The 18,934-nt window shown below is 51.6% G+C and overlaps 2 protein-coding genes across 4 annotated transcripts in view; one reads left to right on the forward strand and one right to left on the reverse strand.

Annotated features, from left to right (window-relative positions):
- The first annotated feature begins 923 nt into the window (after positions 1 to 923).
- Positions 924 to 3,197, forward strand: CTRL (chymotrypsin like). Its single transcript, XM_076349006.1, has 7 exons — positions 924 to 975; positions 1,136 to 1,239; positions 1,445 to 1,524; positions 1,761 to 1,842; positions 1,949 to 2,129; positions 2,594 to 2,727; positions 2,913 to 3,197. Exons 1-7 carry the CDS (start codon positions 924 to 926, stop codon positions 3,072 to 3,074), a joined length of 795 nt encoding a protein of 264 aa, XP_076205121.1. The 3' UTR covers positions 3,075 to 3,197.
- A 2,099-nt stretch (positions 3,198 to 5,296) lies between these two features.
- The window catches only part of PSKH1 (protein serine kinase H1), a 41,262-nt gene continuing 27,624 nt past the window's right edge, over positions 5,297 to 18,934 (reverse strand). For 2 of the 3 annotated variants that reach the window (XM_076349533.1, XM_076349534.1), the window contains exon 4: positions 5,297 to 12,284. In XM_076349533.1, the coding sequence (XP_076205648.1) occupies positions 11,967 to 12,284 (318 nt within the window). In that variant the 3' untranslated portion in view covers positions 5,297 to 11,966. The remainder of the gene's footprint in view (positions 12,285 to 18,934) is intronic. The other variant, XR_012996314.1, reaches the window with a different exon arrangement.

Raw genomic sequence — 18,934 nt, forward strand, 5'->3', positions numbered from 1 at the left:
CCAGTGGGTCAGGGCGGGGATGAGGGCATGTAGGTGGCACAGTGTGTGTGGGGGGGATACATCCCCGTGCTCAGCATCACCCCAGGGATGGCTCCCTGCACCCGGTGCCACCCCAGGAGCATCACCCAAGGACACGGGGGATGATGGAGATGCTACGTGTCCCCCCCCCGCGCATCCAGGATGGTGACGGGGGGATTTGGGAGGGTCTACGCTATTCCCCAGCGTGCAGCCCGGGGGTGAGGGGTCAGGCGGCTGCAGTGGTGGGGGGGGATGCTCAGGTGGAGGGGTCAGGGAGCCTCGGCTCGGGGAGGTGGCCACTGTCCTCCCTGGGGCTCATGGTGCGCTCGCCCAGCGCTCCGCACTGGCCACGGCTCCCGCCTGCCTGGGAAGGCGTCTGCCCTCCCCACCTGCCCCAGCTGGCTCTGGGACACCCTCACTCGCACCAGGGCCGTGGTTCAAGGGGCGGCCCTGGGAACGTCCAGCTGGGACCGGCGCTGTCCCAGGCCGCACGGGAAAACAGCCCTGGTGCCAACAGATCTGAAACAGGCCTGGGGACGGGGTGACCTCCCCCACCCCAGGCACTGGCGCCCGTCCCAGCACGTCCAGCCCCGCTGTTGCCCCAACTGTGTGCCCACAAGCAGCCCCACCCGTGCCCGCCCCCCCTCACAGCCCTGCGGCGCTCTCCCTGCACCAGGCTGCAGTGAGAACTGACACAACTCATTACAGCGATAGCCCAAGCACCCCAGGGTGCTTTTTGGCAGCATGTTCCCACGTCCCCGCTTGCGTGGGGCAAGGTAGGTGCAAGGTTTGGCCCGTCACCACTGCCCGCAGCTGGCAGAAGGCAGCAGGGGGACCTTGGCGCCACGTGGCTCCTGGCTGCTATAAAGCTTGTGGCCCCGGGGGCACAGCCGTGTCCTCCCAGGATGGCGTTTCTGTGGGCAGTTGCCTGCCTGGCCCTTGCCAGCACTGTCTCAGGTAAGTGCTGCCCACGGGTGCGGGGAGGTCCTCGGGGTGCAGCAGGACCGGGGCACCCCGGGGATGGTGACATGGAGCCACCCACACCGGCGCAGGCAGTCCCTGGGCACGAGCCCTGAGCTTTCGGAGTCACCCTTGTGCCCCTCTGCCTCTCCCGCAGGCTGCGGGGTGCCTGCCATCAGCCCCTCGGTGCACTACAGCGAGAGGATCATCAACGGGCAGAACGCGATGCCCGGCTCATGGCCCTGGCAGGTGTCCCTGCAGGTACGGCACCGTTCTGCTCCCCGGGCAGGGGCAGGCACCGTCGGTGCCCTAAGCACCGCAGCGACACGGCAGGGCGAGCAGGGCGCTGGGGCTGGGAGGCGGGCAGGCACCAAGGGGACCCACGACACCCTCTGCCTGTCCCCAGCTTCAGGGGGGGGTGCTCAGCCTGCCCAGCCCCAGCTCTTCCTCCCCCTTTCCTCCCCAGACCCGCTCAGGTTCCCACTTCTGCGGCGGCTCCTTGATCAACGAGAACTGGGTCGTCACGGCTGCCCACTGCGAATTCAAGTGAGGAGCGATGCCCGGCCAGCCGACGCCAGTGCCACCCGGCAGGGGCAGGGGCTCGGGGCGCACTGGGCATCGCCGAGCGGCACTTGGGACAGCCCCAAAGGCCAGCAGCCCGGCTGTCCCCACGGTGGCTTCCCTTGGGCACACAGTGCATCATGCCTGCAGCAGGCCCCGGTGCTGCTCCTACCCGGGGCACTGGCTGGTGCGTGTCCCCCTGACTCCCTTACCTCTCGCAGCCCGTACTCCCACGTCGTCGTCCTCGGGGAATATGACCGCAGCTCCAACACGGAATCCGTTCAAGTGAAGACCGTGGTCAGGGTGAGCCGGGCTGACGCGGCCGCGGTCCTGGGATGAGGCTGCAGCTCTGCGCTGCGGCGGCTGCTCCTGGAGGGCAGGGATGAAGCGCTATGGTATTTCTCGGCAGGCCATCACGAACCCCAGCTGGAACCCCCACAAGCTCAACAACGACATCACCCTGCTGAAGCTCTCCTCGCCCGCCCAGCTGGGACCCCGCGTGTCCCCCGTCTGCCTGGCCCCCGCCAACCTGGCTCTGCCCACCAACCTCCAGTGCGTCACCACCGGCTGGGGACGCACCAACACCAACTGTACGTACGCCGCAGCTTCGGGGAGGGCTGCGTGCGGCTGCCGTCCTCCCTGGGGGGGCTCTGCAGGGTCCGCGGGTGCCCGTGGGCACCCGGGGGGGTGACACCTCGTGTGCATGTGGGGAGGGGGGAGTTGGGCAGTTGAGTAACCCTGTCTGGGCGCGTACAAGCGTGCATACACATCCATTGGTGCAAGCAGGGGTGTAGGTGTGTGCCGAGGAGGCGGATGCGTGCATACCCCAGGGGCGATTGTGCACGGGCTTGCCCTTGCTCGGGGCTGCTTGCAGGAGACGATCACGCCCGGGGAAGAAGGAGTAACCTTGACACGGAGGGGGAAGGTGCTTTGCACGGCAGCCCCCATATTTGGGAGCACCAGTGGGAGCTCGCCCAGGGTTGCCCGCGTGCTCCCAAAGGCCCCGGGAGACCTGCTGACACCGGGGCGATTTAATGGTGCTTCTTTCCCCTAGCCCAAGCCTTGGCAGCGCGCCTGCAGCAGGTAACCCTGCCCTTGATCTCCCCGAGACAGTGCATGCAGTACTGGGGCAACCGGATCACCAGCTCCATGCTCTGTGCCGGCGGGGTCGGCGCCTCCTCCTGCCAGGTAAGGAGCCGAGGTCCTGCTGCACCGCAGGGAGGATGGAGGAGGACGACGACATGTCGGGGTCTTGCATCTACGGAGCCAGAGGGGGTGTCCGTGGGGTGGACAGGGGACCAGGTGGCTGGGGTGGCAGGGACCAGTTTGGAGCACGTGCCGAGACCACTAAGCAGGAGGTGTCTTCTCCGCAGGGTGACTCTGGCGGACCTCTGGTATACCAGAACGGGAATGTCTGGACCTTGATCGGCATCGTCTCCTGGGGAAACAGCAACTGCAACGTCCACATGCCCGCCATCTACACCCGCGTAAGCCAGTTCCGAAACTGGATCGACTACGTTGTTGCTCAGGGATAGAGCCAGTGCCGGAGGGATCCCTTCGCTGGGCGCTGCTCCCGGCACGGTGAGCTCGGCAGAGCCGGCAAGGGCCTGAGCTGGAAGCAAGGCACCCCACCTCATAATAAAATGTCAGCATTTGCTTGTGCCAAGCGCTGCCTCTGGCTCCTTTCCTTGTGCGAGGCAGACTGGTGTAGAAGGCGCGCGGGGGAAGCCTGGGGCACCCCGTGCTCCTCTCCTGAACCCCAGCACCTCCCAGAGCTGGAGCTCGGTGCCCAGCTGGGGAGGCGCGAAGGCAGGACAAGATGCGCAGGCAGAGGGGGAGCAGGGCTGGCTGCGGCTCGAGGGCTGCTCAGGGGGTCTTCAAGCACGTGGACCTACGCCCTGGCACCAGCCCAGAGACCACCGCAGCGCTGAGGGTGGGTGAAGTCACCTGTAACGGTCCCTTCCACTGACCCAGGTGCAAGGTCTCCGGCACCAAGCCGGTCCCACCAGGGAAGGGACTGCGGAGCTGCGGCTCACCAGGCCGAGCACCGGCGAGCACCTCTCGGCTTGCGATGGAGGGTGGGTGCTGGTGGGTGCACGGGATCTTAAAAGATTCCCTGCCTGCAATTTAAAGCTGTGACTTGTGCAACAGCCCGGGAACACAGAGCTGAAAGGGAGAAATGCCAACGGCAGCTCCGGCTCCTCGGGAGGGTGGAAGGGGTCAGCTGGAGAACAGCACGCTGCTTCACACGCGCAGATTTGCCAGGTAACAGAGCGGGAAACTCGAGGCCATCTCAAAGGAAAATCTGAAGCTGAAAACAAAATTCAAGGCCAGGCGAAGGTTTTCAGAAGAAAGCAGCGCTGTCACCCAAACAGGGTCTTGAGACAATGGCAGGTACACAAAAAAAAAAAAAAAAAAAGAAAGAAAAAAAAGTCTTGTGTTGACACATGGTCAACGAATTAAAACCTGGTTCCCGGCAGCTCCAAACAGAGCTGGTCACGAGGACACTGTGGAGAGGAGCAGGATCAGACCGTCCCAACACGAGGCGTGGGGGTTTTTTTCTTTACCAGTGTTGTGAACGCGATATAAAACCTTTGCTGTGTGTATCACAGCCCCCAAAATGTTGTAATCGCTCTCATACCAAGCAGTCGCAGAGAAAGCATGACGCTACACAGAGACATACCCGTGGGAAGGGTTATAGGTCATGAGTGGAAGGTAAAAGGACAAAAAGGTCGGCCCATATGCTGGAGTTTAAAAAATAAATAAATAAAAAAAAAAAGCTGCTCAAGTACAGCCCAGGGCTGGTAAGTTTTAGCTTGGTTGGCTAAAATTTAGCTTCATTTAGTGGTCTGCTCTGCAGGGAGCAAGAGCAACTGGAGCAAACTGACATGGGGGAGCAGGGGCTTGCAGAGAAACCCGTGAAGCTGCTGGCTTGGGCTCCTTTGCCTTGGAAAGCCTCGCCTGGGACACAGGGGAGAAGGGCACGGGGGCCAAGCTCCTTGCAAATCTCCCCTAAGGCCGGCGGTAGCAGCTGCACTAGTCCCACACCGGTCCCATGGGTCTGCCGCGACGTTTAGAGTGTGCTTTCACTCCGCGGTACCCGAAATAAAACCCATCACATGAAAGCAGCACACTCTTTTTTGGCTTTAGTTAGCTCCTAAATGACCTTAAAGACAGTTGAACGTCAGAGATGTGGGGATGGGCCATAAGGGCAGAAGAAACCGGTGGCCACATGGAGCTGCAAGCAGGAATTAATGAACTGAAGCACCGGGTCATTTGCTCCGTGTGTTCAGGTCACTGTCATCCCTACCACTGCTGGGACGGGGTCCCTTGGCCCTGAAAGAATCACCCCACCTCCAGGAGGAGGCGGTTCGAAAGCAGCGTGCTTTTTTCACTTGGTATTACAGGTTTGCCTGTTGGTCAGTAAAAGCTGCTCAGAGTGAAACCGGAGCGGTGACGAGTCGCTGTAGGCAAACCAGGGTATTTCTCTGGCCCCGTTTGCCACCTTGCAGTCAGAGAAAAGCGAAGAAAATGTCCCAAAGTGCCTGTTCAACCTCCGGACCCTGCCTTCCAGCAAGAGGTGGCGGGCCCAACTCACTTGGAGCGTCCCTGCGGACATCCCAGCCCCGCACACAAGGTCTCCCTCAGGCAGGTCCTGGCCTGGCAGCTGCGTTAAAGAAACCAGCAAACTCTTTTACGGGCACTTTGGCACCTTCTCGCTGTGCTCCAAGAACATATCAGAGGGGTGAGCAGCTCCTGGCTTTCGATGCGTTTACTGACCATCGTTCACAGCCTTTCAGCAGTCAGCCCGTGCGCCATCCACGAGCCAGAAGTAACGACAGCAGAGCCATGGGGTACACAGAATACATTTACATGTTTAGCAGACCGAGTACACAAAATAAATAATTCTGTACACTCTAATCGTTAACGTTACAGACTAATTACAATGGTTCGGACCTCATCCTACAAGACAGTCCTTAGTGTAAAGACAGGACTCAAAAGGCAAGTCACAGGACTGGATGCTTCTCACACCAGCCCTGTTAGGAGACTAATGGGACGCGACCGGACTTACTTCCAAACCGTTCCGTTTCCATTTCACCGGAAATTTGGTGACCAAAAATAACAGCAAGTGCCGGAAGACCTCTGGTCCCGAGAGCTTCCCGGGAGGTGTCTTTCCGTAGTGAAAGGCAACAGGAAAACTCACGGCATCTGGGCGCGCTGGCAGGAGCTGCTTGTTTCTAACGCACCTCGTTGGGGCTGTGGATCTCCTCCACATTCAGCAGAGAAACACAGTGCAACGTTATTTGCAACGGCAGCGAGTAACTCGCCCGTCACACACGAGGGATCTACAGTATTACGGTGCGGGGGAGGACAGCGGGAGAAGGGAAGAAATGTCATCGGGCTGGCAGCAGCCCGTTGCCTCCCGTGATCCCTCCGCCACAGGGACACCGAGGGTGGAAGGTACCAAGCTCCGTGATGCCGTTGCCACCGCGCATCCCTGCAGCTTCACTTTTTTTTTTTTCCCCCTTTTTTTTTTTTGGCAAATTTACTGCTCAGTAAGGCACAGCTGACATGCAGGCACCTGCCTCCACAGCACCCAAGAGCTGCATTCTTAATCCAGGCTGAAAGAGGAGACTGAGCGGTCAGAAAAAGCACCAAAAACCTCCCGAGAGTGGTGTAGGCAACTCGGGGCTGGGTATCTGGCACCGAGTGGTACAGGCACTTTGTGATATTTTCCAGGACGAAGCCGAGCTGGTGAGGACACGACCACCCTCCCTGCAAATCCAAGGGCTCACACTGCTGCCAGAGAACGGTTTGCGACTCCTCCAGAGGGCGTGATCCCTTCCAAAAGCCAATCTCTGTGTTGCTTTGCATCATTTAGAAAACTAAATTAAGTCAAGCAATTGAGATTTTCATTTACCCTACACCTCAGACCCTCCAAATCCTTACTATCGCCACTTAAAATAAGACTACGGCCCCACGCAGTCTAGTAAGAGGCCTGTAACAGCCACGCACTAGCTGTCCTAGGTTGTACAAGATCATCTTGAGCTGAGCCGGCACTGCAGGGTCCTCAAAGGGAGCCTTCTCCCACCTGCAAGGCACCACACAGATGCTTTTACCTTGCCCCAGGACTCACCAGGGCTCCTGCAGAGCCAAATCCAGAGCTGCTGCCCAGTAGCTGAGTTAACCACGATTCCTGTTCCAGTTTGTGCATTACATAAAAGTTGACTAACATGAGTACTTCAGCCAAACACCCTGGTAGAAGACAGGATTGAGAAACAGAGCAGGGTATAAGGAAGAATGTAAGTTACCAGAGCAGAAAATATCTGATCTGAAAGAAGAAAATATCCAAATTCCAAAGAAGTTAAGAGTTTGAGGGTTTATCATTTCCAAAACAAATACGTAACGCAGGCCCTACGCCGCAGCTGGTTTCCACATCGCTACCGAAGCCAGCAGGTCAGAGCCCTTTTGTCTGGGCTCGCTCTCATCACAAGGCTATAAAGCCGTCCCTCACGTACGGTTGTACGTTTCCAAGAACAACGCAGTCCAGGAACTGGCAAGGAGCATCTGGATGCTATCACAATCTCAGCGTTAAACAGCACAGACTTCTTCTGGACTGAAGGAAGGGGGGTTTCTACCACCACCGGGTTGACACGTTGGTTTTTAAAGGTTGAGAAGGATGAGAAGTAAATCAAACATGGACAAGCAATTGCTGTTTTAGCAAAATGCATAGAAAAATACATTACATACTCAAAAATCTGGATGCAAGTCTACAGACCACCTAACGTTATTTCTGGAAGACCTTTTCACATTCAATTCCAAAACCCCTCCAGAAAAAAAAAAAATCAAAGAATCAACAGGCCACGTTCTTTGAAGCCGTAATTCTCTCCCCCAAGAGAGCAGCCAAACTCCCAGGACAAAACGACGGGATTGTTTTACACAGTACTGCTAAGTTCCAAAAGACAATCAGCCGTGATTCCCTTTACTCCTTAAAGCTGCATTTCCCCGAAACAGAATACGCTGGGAAGCAGCACCCTGGGCTGCTCCATCGTGCCTCACGATGGGAGAAAGTCCCAAACCTCCCGCTTCCAGCCTCAGCATCTTTAGTCTTTGCTTTCTCCCAGTGTCCCCTCGGATGCCTCCCCAAGGCGGGGTGCTGGTGAGCGTCTCCTTTAGCCACTGGGGGGTTGACCGCACACGTCTTTTCCCCAGCATCGAGCGTCCCTTCCAGTGGGTGCACAAGGACTCGTGCTCGTCCCTGTGCGGGCCAAAATGCTGTTCTTTGGGAGAAAACGGTGCCACGCTGAGAAGGTTGCTGAACATCTAGGACTGCAGGTGTGGTCCAGGACCATCACTCGGCACACCAAACCCAGAGCATCTTGCCCAGAAACAGTGGGAACGTAACCAGAAAAGGGCTGTACTTGGACAAGGACACACTACAATTTGCCACTAGGTGTCATTCCAGCTTCATTTTCATTGTATGAACAGAAGTACGGGAAACAAAAGCACTCCTCTACAGAGATTTGCACCCCAGCTAATATCAAGACTGCAACTCAGCAATGGCCTGGAACGTGCATCTGTTACCTGCGTTCTCCCGGCTAATTCAGAGGAAGCCTTCAAAAAAACCCCTGCGAGCCAAATTGAGAACTGCCATTAAGAGCCAAAGAAAGAGGTTTAAAAATGAAACAAAAGAAAAGACATTTCAGAGAGATTTTAGCTTCTAAAATCCCCAAGCAAGGCGCTCCTGAAAAGTGTAAACTCCTGAGACTTGAGATAAACTGAGATGCTCCTGTGGAATATATACAAAGACAGATGATCGAGATAATTCACAGTGAAGAGGTTCTTAGCGGACAGATTTAAGGCACCTGAACTACTCCTCAAAATTACAGCACTTTGCCTGTCCTCCCCGCCAGACCCAGCTGAAAACGTGCCACAATTGCAAGGATAAAAGCACCCAAGGAATTGTTCTTGAGCTGGACCCTGCAACGTAGCATTTGGACCACGGCAGTTTTCCGGACAGAGTGAAAACGGAAAGATCACTGAGGGCTCCACGGGACACTTACTTGGAGGGAGCTCTGCTAGTCTCCCCTCTGCCCACGCATGTATTGTCTGGGTTCCTGCGAATAGTGAATATAGAAGAAGAAGAGGGATTGAGCCAAGGGTGTTATAATCAAATGATGGAAGGAAAGCCCATAAAGATTTTCCCCATGTTTACATTGATTTTTCCGTGCAAACAAGAAAACACTGCGTTTGTAAAGAGAATTAGAGTTCTTTTTCTAGAAAAGCCAAAGCCCCTTATGGGATGGACTTGGTCCTCTTTGGTGCAATTCCCTAATAACGGGATGCCCGAGGACCACACCTCCATACCACAAAGAGGCAGGCTGCAGCTATCTCGTAATGCTCACGTACGTGAAGGATCCTCCCTTCTGCCAATTCTCCTCCCTGGTCAGAGAGTATCGTCACAGAAAACCGACGCTGTCAGGAACCTATATAGCAACATCTCGCTTCCCAAAACATATTCCACCCCAAACTCACCACGAATGACATCGCTTTGAACTTCTCCTGGTGAAAAACCAATTGCTGAAGAGAGCAATAAAGCAAAAATTGTCACAGATGAGAAGATTCTTGTTCTGCTTTGTGAAGGTGGAGAAACAAGCTTGGTCAGACCAGAGCTCAACATCCTGACCTCCTCTCCACCTTCATTCCTCCCCCGCAAGGGAAAGCATGAAGGAACAGCGTGGGTCGACACCTGCACAACATCTGTGCATTTTGATGGTCTAGTGGTTAAAGGAAAGGGTCTCAGGTTCTAGAGGTCTTGGCTCAGTTCATCAGTTTGACCTCCTCGCATAGGCAAAATACCTATTTTAAGGGTAAACATGCAAGATAACCTGGGGAGGGCCATGAAAGCACCCAGGAGGGAAAAGAGATCCCAGTGCCTGGGTGTGATGCTCCAAACATGCAGAAGACATGAGTGACGGCTCAAAACCAGAAGCCCTCCGAGAGGAGCATCCTGCCATCTCTTAACGTCCAGGGGAAGAACAATTTTCCAGTCTTAGAGTGGTGGCCGCCTCTGAAGAGCTGTTTGCAGTAATATGAGGGGCACTGAACTGTTTATGAAGCAAAATGTGGCAAGCTGCCTGTTTTGTCAGAAATCACGTCTAGTTAATAGTTTATAGTAACGAACCAGGGAAGACTACGTGAGAAGGTAAACAGAAGCAGAAGAAACTTTTTTTTTTTTGCAGTCCACAGAACTGAAAAAAACACTTTTTGGTAATTCTGCGGTATCCGTTAATGCTGATGGAAGAAAGACTGCACGTGATACGGTAGAATGGCCAGAGAAAGGGCAGCCTGCAAAGGATCCAGAGCTTTCAAAATATTATGCAAAACCATGCAAAGGATTTAGAATTCACCCCTGCTACACATACTGGCTGTCCTCAGGTTTCCTCTGGTGTATTCTCCACCGCACGCTTGGGCACATCGAGCTGTGCTCACAGTGGTTATGGCCCATCCCAGCTTTGGGGTGGGAAGCACATCCCTAGAAATTCCCTTTTTTTTTTTTTCCTTAGCACAGAAAACTCAGTCTTCTCCCACTGAAGCTGCGCTGCTTTGCTGTTTGCTGACCAAGAGGGGCTGCGGCCAGCAGAGTTAGAGCTCCCTGGAGATGTGACCGACCACTTAAAACCTTGCTGACACTAAAACACAGCAGCAGCACAGACATCAATCCTGGGCGGAAAGGCCATGCTCGCCAGCCCCTTGAGCTTGCACAGCCCGAATCTCCAGCCCAGAGCTAAGCAAACGCTTCCCAAGTGCACGGCACGAAGCAAACCGTATGGCTTCATATGAAAAGTTTCAAAAACCAGCATTCTCCTTCACTGCAGATCTTGTCTCTGCTACCACAAGAGGCCGAACCCACCCTGAGACTGTGCCATCAGCCCTGCTTTGCTGCTCTTACTAGTTGGGAAGAACTCAGCAGGCTTGCACAAAGCTCAGCTGTACAGCCCCCACCTCCCCTGAGAGGTCCTTCACAAGAGGCCCCCGCATCACCCATCCAGGACGAGGAAACATGAAAGGCAGCTTTGTCCTGTTGAATTTAAGTCACACCTAACAGCTCTAAGGTGTTTGTGCAACGTCTCCAGGGCATTATCACTGCTGACACTCCAGGATTGGACCTCCACGACTCAAGCCCCTACCCTGATGGCTACGGAGCCATTTGTGGCCACCCCGACAGCTCCCACCACCACTTCACTGTCCCAGAGCCGGGACAGCAAGACTGGGGCACAACAGGCATGCAAAGTAGGGGAGCCCCATAAAATCCGCAGACAGGGAGCAATACCTGGAACCACCGAAGTTTTGGTGAAGTGATGAAGTCGGTAACGCTAGTCTGAAGGGCGCAAGACGTGTAACAGGTCACAGACATGACAAGACCACGTCACAGCAAGAACAAACCCTGCATGGTAGGCACTGGTCTTGTTGCAAATAGCGGAAGGATAATTCAAGGGGGACAGCAAGGAACCCCCCAAAAACCTGCCTTGCCAAAGACATCTCTCTGCATACCATGAAGTTCCTGCAGGACAATGATCCTCTTCCCACCCCTCCATCAGGAGCGCCCACCCAGTCCGGATCAAGGGAACCGGACTACAGCACCGGGCTCGCAGCACTTCAGCCCGGTTGCCAATTTGCACGGCAGTTCTCGCACAGCTTGAGTAAACCCTTGATGTCATCAGGTGGATGGCAGCCCTTGGGGGAAACCTCGCAGCTTCCCAGCCGTCACGCAAAACTGCTGTCTGGCATCTCCTCAGCACCGTACTGAGACGAGGAGCTGGTGGGCAGCACGCCGGTGAGTCAGAGCTATCCTACTTCTAAACTGCATGTGACTCATACCAGCTTCACTGCAAAGGCACCACAGAGTCTGACTAAACCAGCTCAAAATTTGTGTATATATAATTTTTAAATACATATACACACCCACACGTGTACGTGCACACACATACGTGCATGTACATACACATAAAGTGATTTCTTTTTTTTTCATATGCAAGTGAGAGAAACTTAACGCTCTGGAATTAATAAATAACTATGAACAACCAAGCTCCTGGGCTACAGAAAGAGCTCTTCTCCCCACGTGGCTCCTTAATTTGTGTATTACTTGAGGCTCTGAGCTGTGCTCTGAGCCCACAAGGGCTCCCCCGTTTCCTGCGTGAGACCCCCATGGCACAGCTCACAGGGTGTGATGGCCACCACAAGATTCCCTTTCCTCCGCACGGGGGGAAACCTCCGCACGGACGGGGGGGACACCTGGAGGGAGGGAGGGAGGGAGGGAGGAACCTGGATGTTCCTCACTGAGTGAGTGTGCGGCAAAGGGTGCCGCACACCTACACCGCAGAGAAGATATCTGGAAAGATGCCTGGCACGTCCCAGCCCAGTGCTCAGCCAGTGTACTGCTGCTGGTAGCGCAGGTTGAGCTCTCGCAGCTCCCGCTCCCGAACCCGCCGTGACTTGTTGGATTTGGTGGAGCGGCTGGAGCGGGTGGACTGTGCGGACTTGGTGCTCTGGCAGCGGGAAGATGCCCTCTTGAGAAGGTTTTGCGAGATGGAACGGTGTAGGTTCTTCATGGAGGAAGAGGCTGCCATGCTGACCACCCACGGGTGCTTCAGGGCCTGAAGGGCTGTCATCCTGTCACTGGGGTCCACCGTGAGTAGACGATCGATGAAATCCTTGGCCAGGTTGGACACACTGGGCCAGGGCTGAAACACAAAAGACGTGATTAGAATGAAACATCCTGGCACAGCTTCGCTGATTAATTAATTCCACCCATCCCCAAAAGGCGCTTCGGGGCATTCTGCTTCTTCCATCCTCTCTTTCACCCTCAAATCTTCCAAGATACTGTAACCAACAGTATCTGCCCAAGGAGAACGAGACACAACTACTTCAAGAGACTGTTAGGGGGAGAGGCTGAATTAGTGGGAAATGTCTACACGTCCATAGGTGCAGCGTGGATCCCTCCAGCAGCTGGGCTCAGGCACTCAGCCTGCTCGGTAGCAGACCCTGGATCCCAGTCTTCCCAGGTGCCTCAAGCCTACAGACAACCTACACACGCGTGTGCACACACACACAAGCGGTCTCAGTCAACCCCCAGGGCTCAATCATCTCTCCAGCAGCTGGCTGGGACTTCCCTGGTCCCTCTGGTCACCAGATCCTCCTGCGGTCTCGTCCTTGTCCTTAGAGAGACACACACACAGATGGACATCCCCAGCTTCCAAGTCCCTTCACCCCCTCGTCCGGCTCCATCTTCGCCAACAGTCACGCACTCGGACACACACTTGCTCGTGTGCCCGCGCTTGCTCCGGTTGCCGCTCCACGGACACACACGGGCTCCCAGACCTACGTCCTGCTCCAGCTGCTGGCCCTGAGGCCTCCCACCTCATCTTCTCAGGTCACCTTCCAAAATCATACAACTACTACAAAAAGAACAGTAACTGTATCCCATTGAAGACCCTCCTCAACCCGAGTGCTTGGTATCCGATAAAGCCATTACTGCTTGAATTCAAGCCGTCCTGCTCACAGAGGACGGATCCTGACACCAGACCCCTGGTTCTCTTCTGACCCTTCATCTTAAGGCATGCATCTAGTGAGCAAGCACTGACCTCTGCGTCAATCCTGAAACCAAGACTAGGGAGATTTTTCTGCCGTGGTACTCGGTCTCACTCCCACATGGAAATCTAGGAGATGTTGCTACGGGTCAACCCTGGAAAAGCCAACTCAGCCCGGCTGGAAACAACCCCATAAAACGTTCTAAATATACATAAATGTTAGATATAAGGAATTTTCAGGAATGCTTACCAAGGAAAGAAAAAGGAAATTTTTTACAAAATACTATTTTTAAAGAAACAAGCCCAAAATAATTAATTAATCCTACAATAAATTCCTCCTATATCCCCCCAGTACACCAAAGTATAGCCATAACAACTTATGAGACAAACACCTAGAGCCATGCATGCTGGAATTGTTCCATTTCTGACAAAATACCGTATTTGCACTAATGTGAGAAGTGAGAACGTTTCCTTTAGCATGAGGTGAAGCTTGGGCTGTGGACAAAGCTAGGAAGAAAACTGTGGCAAAATCCACTGTAAGAGTGAAGAGGAGGAGGCAGTATGGCTAGCATAAAAAACCAAGTGTCGAATGGACCCAGGCAAGAGCAGGTTTCTGCAATCACTGGGTGTCGTGTGGGTCTCACCCCTCCTGAAACCACCAGTACTGAATTTTTCAAGTACGTGGAGACCACATCCCAAGCGGCATTAAAAAAAAGCCTGAGCAGATTCATGCAATGAAGTGAAGATTTCGATACAATAATTAAGGTCATGTACAAACACATACGTCTGAGTGAAAACAGCATATGTGGTTAAAAAAGAAGGCTGCTATATTCTGTGTCTTTCATTCCTCTCTTCGTTTGGTGAGGAAGAAAAGAACCCAGCTATTTTAAAATTCAGGGTCCGCCAACTGTACAGTCAGATATAATGCCCTTTTCTTGTGCAAAAGGTCTAAAAAAGGTACGTCCTGATTTTTTTTTTTTTTTTTGAGGTCTGCAATTTATCGCTGCCGAAAGCAATTTTCTCTTTCAAATGACTCAAAGGCACCGGCAAGAGACCTAATCCACGGGAGGATTTTGTAATGAAAGGCAGGACGCTCCGAGAGTCACAGCACCGCTCCCGGCCCCGGACCACGGACGGTCAGCGGCACGGCCAGGAGAGATGAACTCAAGCTCTAGCCAAGGAACTGGCTACTAGGATGATCAGGGTACAGAAAGTACCTTATTTTACAAGCGATGACTAAAACAGCCTGGCTTACTCAGCTTCGCTAAAGTGGGATATATGATCACTGTAACTATGCAAGAGAAGAGAGTGAAAACGATATGAACTACTTGATCTAAAGAAAATACCGGTACATGAATAAAAAACTATAAATGTTCCTGAACGTATTCAGGACAGAAATGGAAATACTTGGAGCCAGCGTGCTCAGGAGGGAAGCACAGCCTTCTCCTGAGGATCAGACACCACTTCTGTGCTTTGAAACCACGTCCAAAATCCACCCCCCTCCACATTTCAAGAACAAAATCAGTTAACAAAAAAATTTCTTAAAATTCAAGCTTTTCTGTCTACTGCTTTCAAATATAATTAGTTTGTCATGACCTGCCTTAAATCACTTTTTCTTAGCTGATGAAACGCATCTTGACAATGAATGGTAAGCAAAAACCAGGCGCCTGTTAGAATAGAACAGGGACAATCTTCGATCAGAGACTCATTAAAGTGTTCGTTTATAAAGAGGGTAAATAAAATAGAAAAAAACCTTTTCAAATGTAGCAAAAACCACAGTAAAGGTGACAATTGCAATTGAACACACTGGTCTGTTTTGCAGAACTATGGACCCTTCGAAGAGCTCGGCCTTTATGCTATTTATAACAACAGAACCAAAAAGCCAAATCTGCCTCTGCCATGGGGAGATATAAATCGCACTTCAAGCCTACAGATTTCCTACCAGACTTCTGGATAAGGTGCTTCCTTTGTTAAATAACAGCGAAGGGAACCAACGTGCAGGGTTTAGTCTTTATTGGCGTAATCTCAGATAATACCAGGGTCGTACCATAAGTCAATTGGCAGGTCAACACATCACCTTCCTTTTAAACTCCGGATCTCCAGTTACAGACGACCTTTGGGTTCTCTTCCACAGACGGACAGATCCAAACGAAACCCAGCAACAAGAGGTTTTGCCTCCACTTCTACCAGGCTTGCCTTCAAAAACTTTTAAAAAACTATTTTCTGTAGCTTTTTTTAGACTCATTTAAGTTATCAGCTATTCACACAGTTAAAATCACAAATTCATCATTACCTGTCTACACCCCTTTAACCTCCAACCACTTCTTTCCTTGTCCTCCTCCTAGCAGGCAGAGACCTCACCCCGTTCTGTTTCCTTCATAGAGGACTCATTTTCCACTCTCCCAGTAACGCTCATGAGACGTCTAAGCTAACAACTTGTCTATCCAATTTACTGATTTTAACTCAAAGCGATATTAAATGCTGGTGACAATTCTACTCTCCTTGCAATAACTGTCTAAGAACTCTTCACTACCATCTTCATTACTGTTACCAGTAATTGAGATGACTTAGATACCTTGAAACAGCTTTTGTCTCACTCGAATGGAGAAAACACATTCACGCGACTTCAACCTTATTGTTTTTCCTGGGGTATTTCTTCCCGTCCATCTAAAATCTTTTACCTTTCTATTGTCCCTCATAGAGATGCAATCATACCAGGATCTCCATCCTCTCTTTTTTAGCTAAATCCAAAAAGATGCAAGAGAGGCACTCAAATGAAAAATACTTGAGAACTGACACAACAATACTTCAGTTAGAAATACATCTTCAGGGCAGGCAGGAAAGCATTATGTCCTCTTGCAGATGTTAGTAACTGCACAGATCTGGAGCTTGAGGCAACCTGAGAGCTATTTTGCTATTCAGACACATTCAAACTTCAGTCCGATTCAAACCGATGGCTGCCCAACACCGAGCAGGAGATCCTGGCGGGTGAAACGAGCCTCTTGAACACCAGGAACAATATTACTTCAATCATTTCAAGTCATATTAAAAGATAGCAAATGTGATAATTTAGAATTTGAAGAAATCCATGAAGAACAAATCAGTCTGAAGACCTAGAAACTGTGAACACACAACCAGCCTAAGCCTTGAGAGGCCTGTGCATTGCACCAGTTCAGTTTAATGAAACCTAAAGAAGAATAAACTCCAAACAAAAGCAAATTGGATTTCTCATTATTCCAATTACTCTAGTTTCACCACAAATGTTGAATACGTAGTACTTGCAATTAGATTTTTCTTCGGGTCAGCAAACACAAATCAGTTTATTGATCTGTTTATGCAGCCGGAGGTTTCATTTGCTGCACCATACACATCTTTGGTTTTATTTCACTGAAGCCTTTTCTTTAAAAATAGGTAAGGCTACATTCTGCTGAAGCACTGAGTGGAATGAATTTAGCAATTTTCAACCCCAGTCCCTGGAGAAACGTATCCACTCTCCAGAAACCTTGCATCAGTTGGCAAAACAGCAGGTTTAACTTAGCAAAACCCCAGGAACCCTCCCGATGAATACTGCAAGGCAGCAGCAGGAGTTTGTGTAAGGGCTGAGGAAGGTCGACGCTGGTGTGTTTGAGGAACACCAAGAAGAATATGTGTGCAGGACACAAGGTGCGCTCACACAACAGGACTGAAGCGATCGAGAGGAGATTTTGCTTCTCTGAGGAGAAACAGAGAATGGCTTGGGAGCAAAATGCTCCCATGCGGTGGCCATCAAACATTGCATCAGCTAAACCCCAGCAGATAGCTTCGCCTTTAATCTCACTGCTGCAATGACAAATTCCTCTCTTTTGTGGCACAAAAATGCCACAAAAATGAAAAGAAGTCACCGATACTTCTTCACCTTGCACCCCCGTTCCTCTATGAACTGATTTCAAATGTACTGCAGTTTAACTTCTGTGCCGTTCCCTCTCTTAGACTGCATTCCTCCAGAAGGGAAAGGTACTACAGTAGTTCTGGTGTCTTTCTACATATCCTAAAAAAAGGTAGAACAGACATATTCTGAGCAGAACCTCAGCAGTACTCGCCAAATGCCAGCAGAGACCTCTTACAGGTGACCAGCTTTTCAAACAATTGCAATCAAGTCCTCTGTCTGGGATAGCTGGTGCAGCATCCATTTCACAAACCTCATTTCTCACGAGACAAACACTGGATACAAACTAGTTTAACACTGGAGACTATTGGTCCTCATGTTGGGAGGGCTGAACATCCTCTGAAAAGTAACGTCTGTAATGCCAGAATTTAGCAGAGTGGCTAAAAACATGATCCAGCAGAATTAAAAAAAAAGGGGGGGGGGGAGCAGAAGAGCTGCACTAAGTAAATCTGAATAGCTCACCCTAATGAAGAAATAACGAGGGTCCCTACAACAACCAAAGGAAACAACAGTGCATCTTTACTCTCGTGTGCAGGCTCAGCAGAACGTGAAGGAGGATGCCTTGCCATCATTTTGCTTTCCTTTATCTGATCATCAAGAAGCACTGGTGAAGACTTACCAAACTGCGCTTACAGGACAACAGCTCTAAGGCGCTCTCCCCTCTGTTCACCAGGCAGGAGCAGGACTGCCGGGCTTCTGAGATCAGAAGAGATGAGATGCAGAAAGCCTAGTACTACTGTAAGCTGTAAAGGATCCTTAAATTAAAAAAAAAACCAAAACAAAGAAACCCCCACCAAAACCACATCCTACCTACTAACTAGCACAAACCTTCAGGCATGCGGAGACCCCTAGGAGGCAGGAAAGACTGCTGAACTTTCCCTAGTGACTGCGAGGATATTTGAAACAGAAAAACAGCAATTAGTAACTCATGATCTTTGAGATGAGCTGTGCAGCCATCCATTCCTCACTTCTCTCTTTCATGCAGAGTTATCCTATTCAACAACTGAACCCAAGAGGTTAAGAGGCCTCTCAGGAAGAGGGGAAGGAAGACGGGCTGTAAAGATGTATATGGACATCGCATATCTAACAACTGCAGTTATCAGCAAAATTCCCTCCTCGTCAAGAGTGCCTGTCCCCTTGCATCCCTCCAGGCCCAGGTGACACCTTTCAGCACCCTGTACCTTCATAGATAACCTAGAGGAGGACCACAAGGTCACTCAGGTGACATAGGGTCACTCTGGTGACATCAGGTCACTCTGATGCTCAGACTCCAAAGTCTCATCGTGCTTTCATTGCCTGGTGAAACCGTGAATGAAGTCTGAGTTGGCAACCAGGCAAACTTCAGACAGACCCATTTCTTACAGGTGACCTGCTTGAGCCTGACTACAGCGTTCTCCAAGCTAACAGCAACTCCTCCCTTGGCCATCCAAGAGGTCTCCTCGACTCCACAGGTGCAGCACTCGGTGCACAAGCCTACACGCATGCACTGAAGCTCCTTGACATTTTCCCTAGAGACACAAAGCCGCAGAGGGATCTTCTGGTTAGTCCTGTGCAAATAAAGGAAGAACCAGTCATCTGACCTCCAAGCTTTGCTTTTAGTCTTGACAGTACCCACTGAAGGAAAAAATACATATTTATTTCCTGATTCCCACCCAAATTACATGTTGGTTTCAGGAGAACTGACATGAGCTCTAAAGATGACGTTATGGGGAAGGTGAGGGACACCCAGAACTGCAAAGGCCTGAATCTCCTTTGCCAGTCGGTCTTTACAAAAACATGAAGCACAAAGCATGTTATCACAGCTGCAAAAGATCACTCTTAGGTCTAAAATACTGTATCCCAGTCCCACTGATTCCTAGAATGAGTCTGATCGAGCGCT

The sequence above is a fragment of the Aptenodytes patagonicus genome, chromosome 11 (assembly GCF_965638725.1).
Source record: "Aptenodytes patagonicus chromosome 11, bAptPat1.pri.cur, whole genome shotgun sequence".
NCBI lineage: Eukaryota > Metazoa > Chordata > Aves > Sphenisciformes > Spheniscidae > Aptenodytes > Aptenodytes patagonicus.

What these genes read in the sequence shown, in the direction of transcription:
- CTRL (XM_076349006.1), top strand. Translation starts at nt 924, where the DNA reads ATGGCGTTTCTGTGGGCAGTTGCCTGCCTGGCCCTTGCCAGCACTGTC. An exon ending in CCTTGCCAGCACTGTCTCAG is followed by an intron (nt 976 to 1,135) that starts GTAAGTGCTGCC and finishes CCTCTCCCGCAG; the next exon opens with GCTGCGGGGTGCCTGCCATC. An exon ending in CCTGGCAGGTGTCCCTGCAG is followed by an intron (nt 1,240 to 1,444) that starts GTACGGCACCGT and finishes TTTCCTCCCCAG; the next exon opens with ACCCGCTCAGGTTCCCACTT.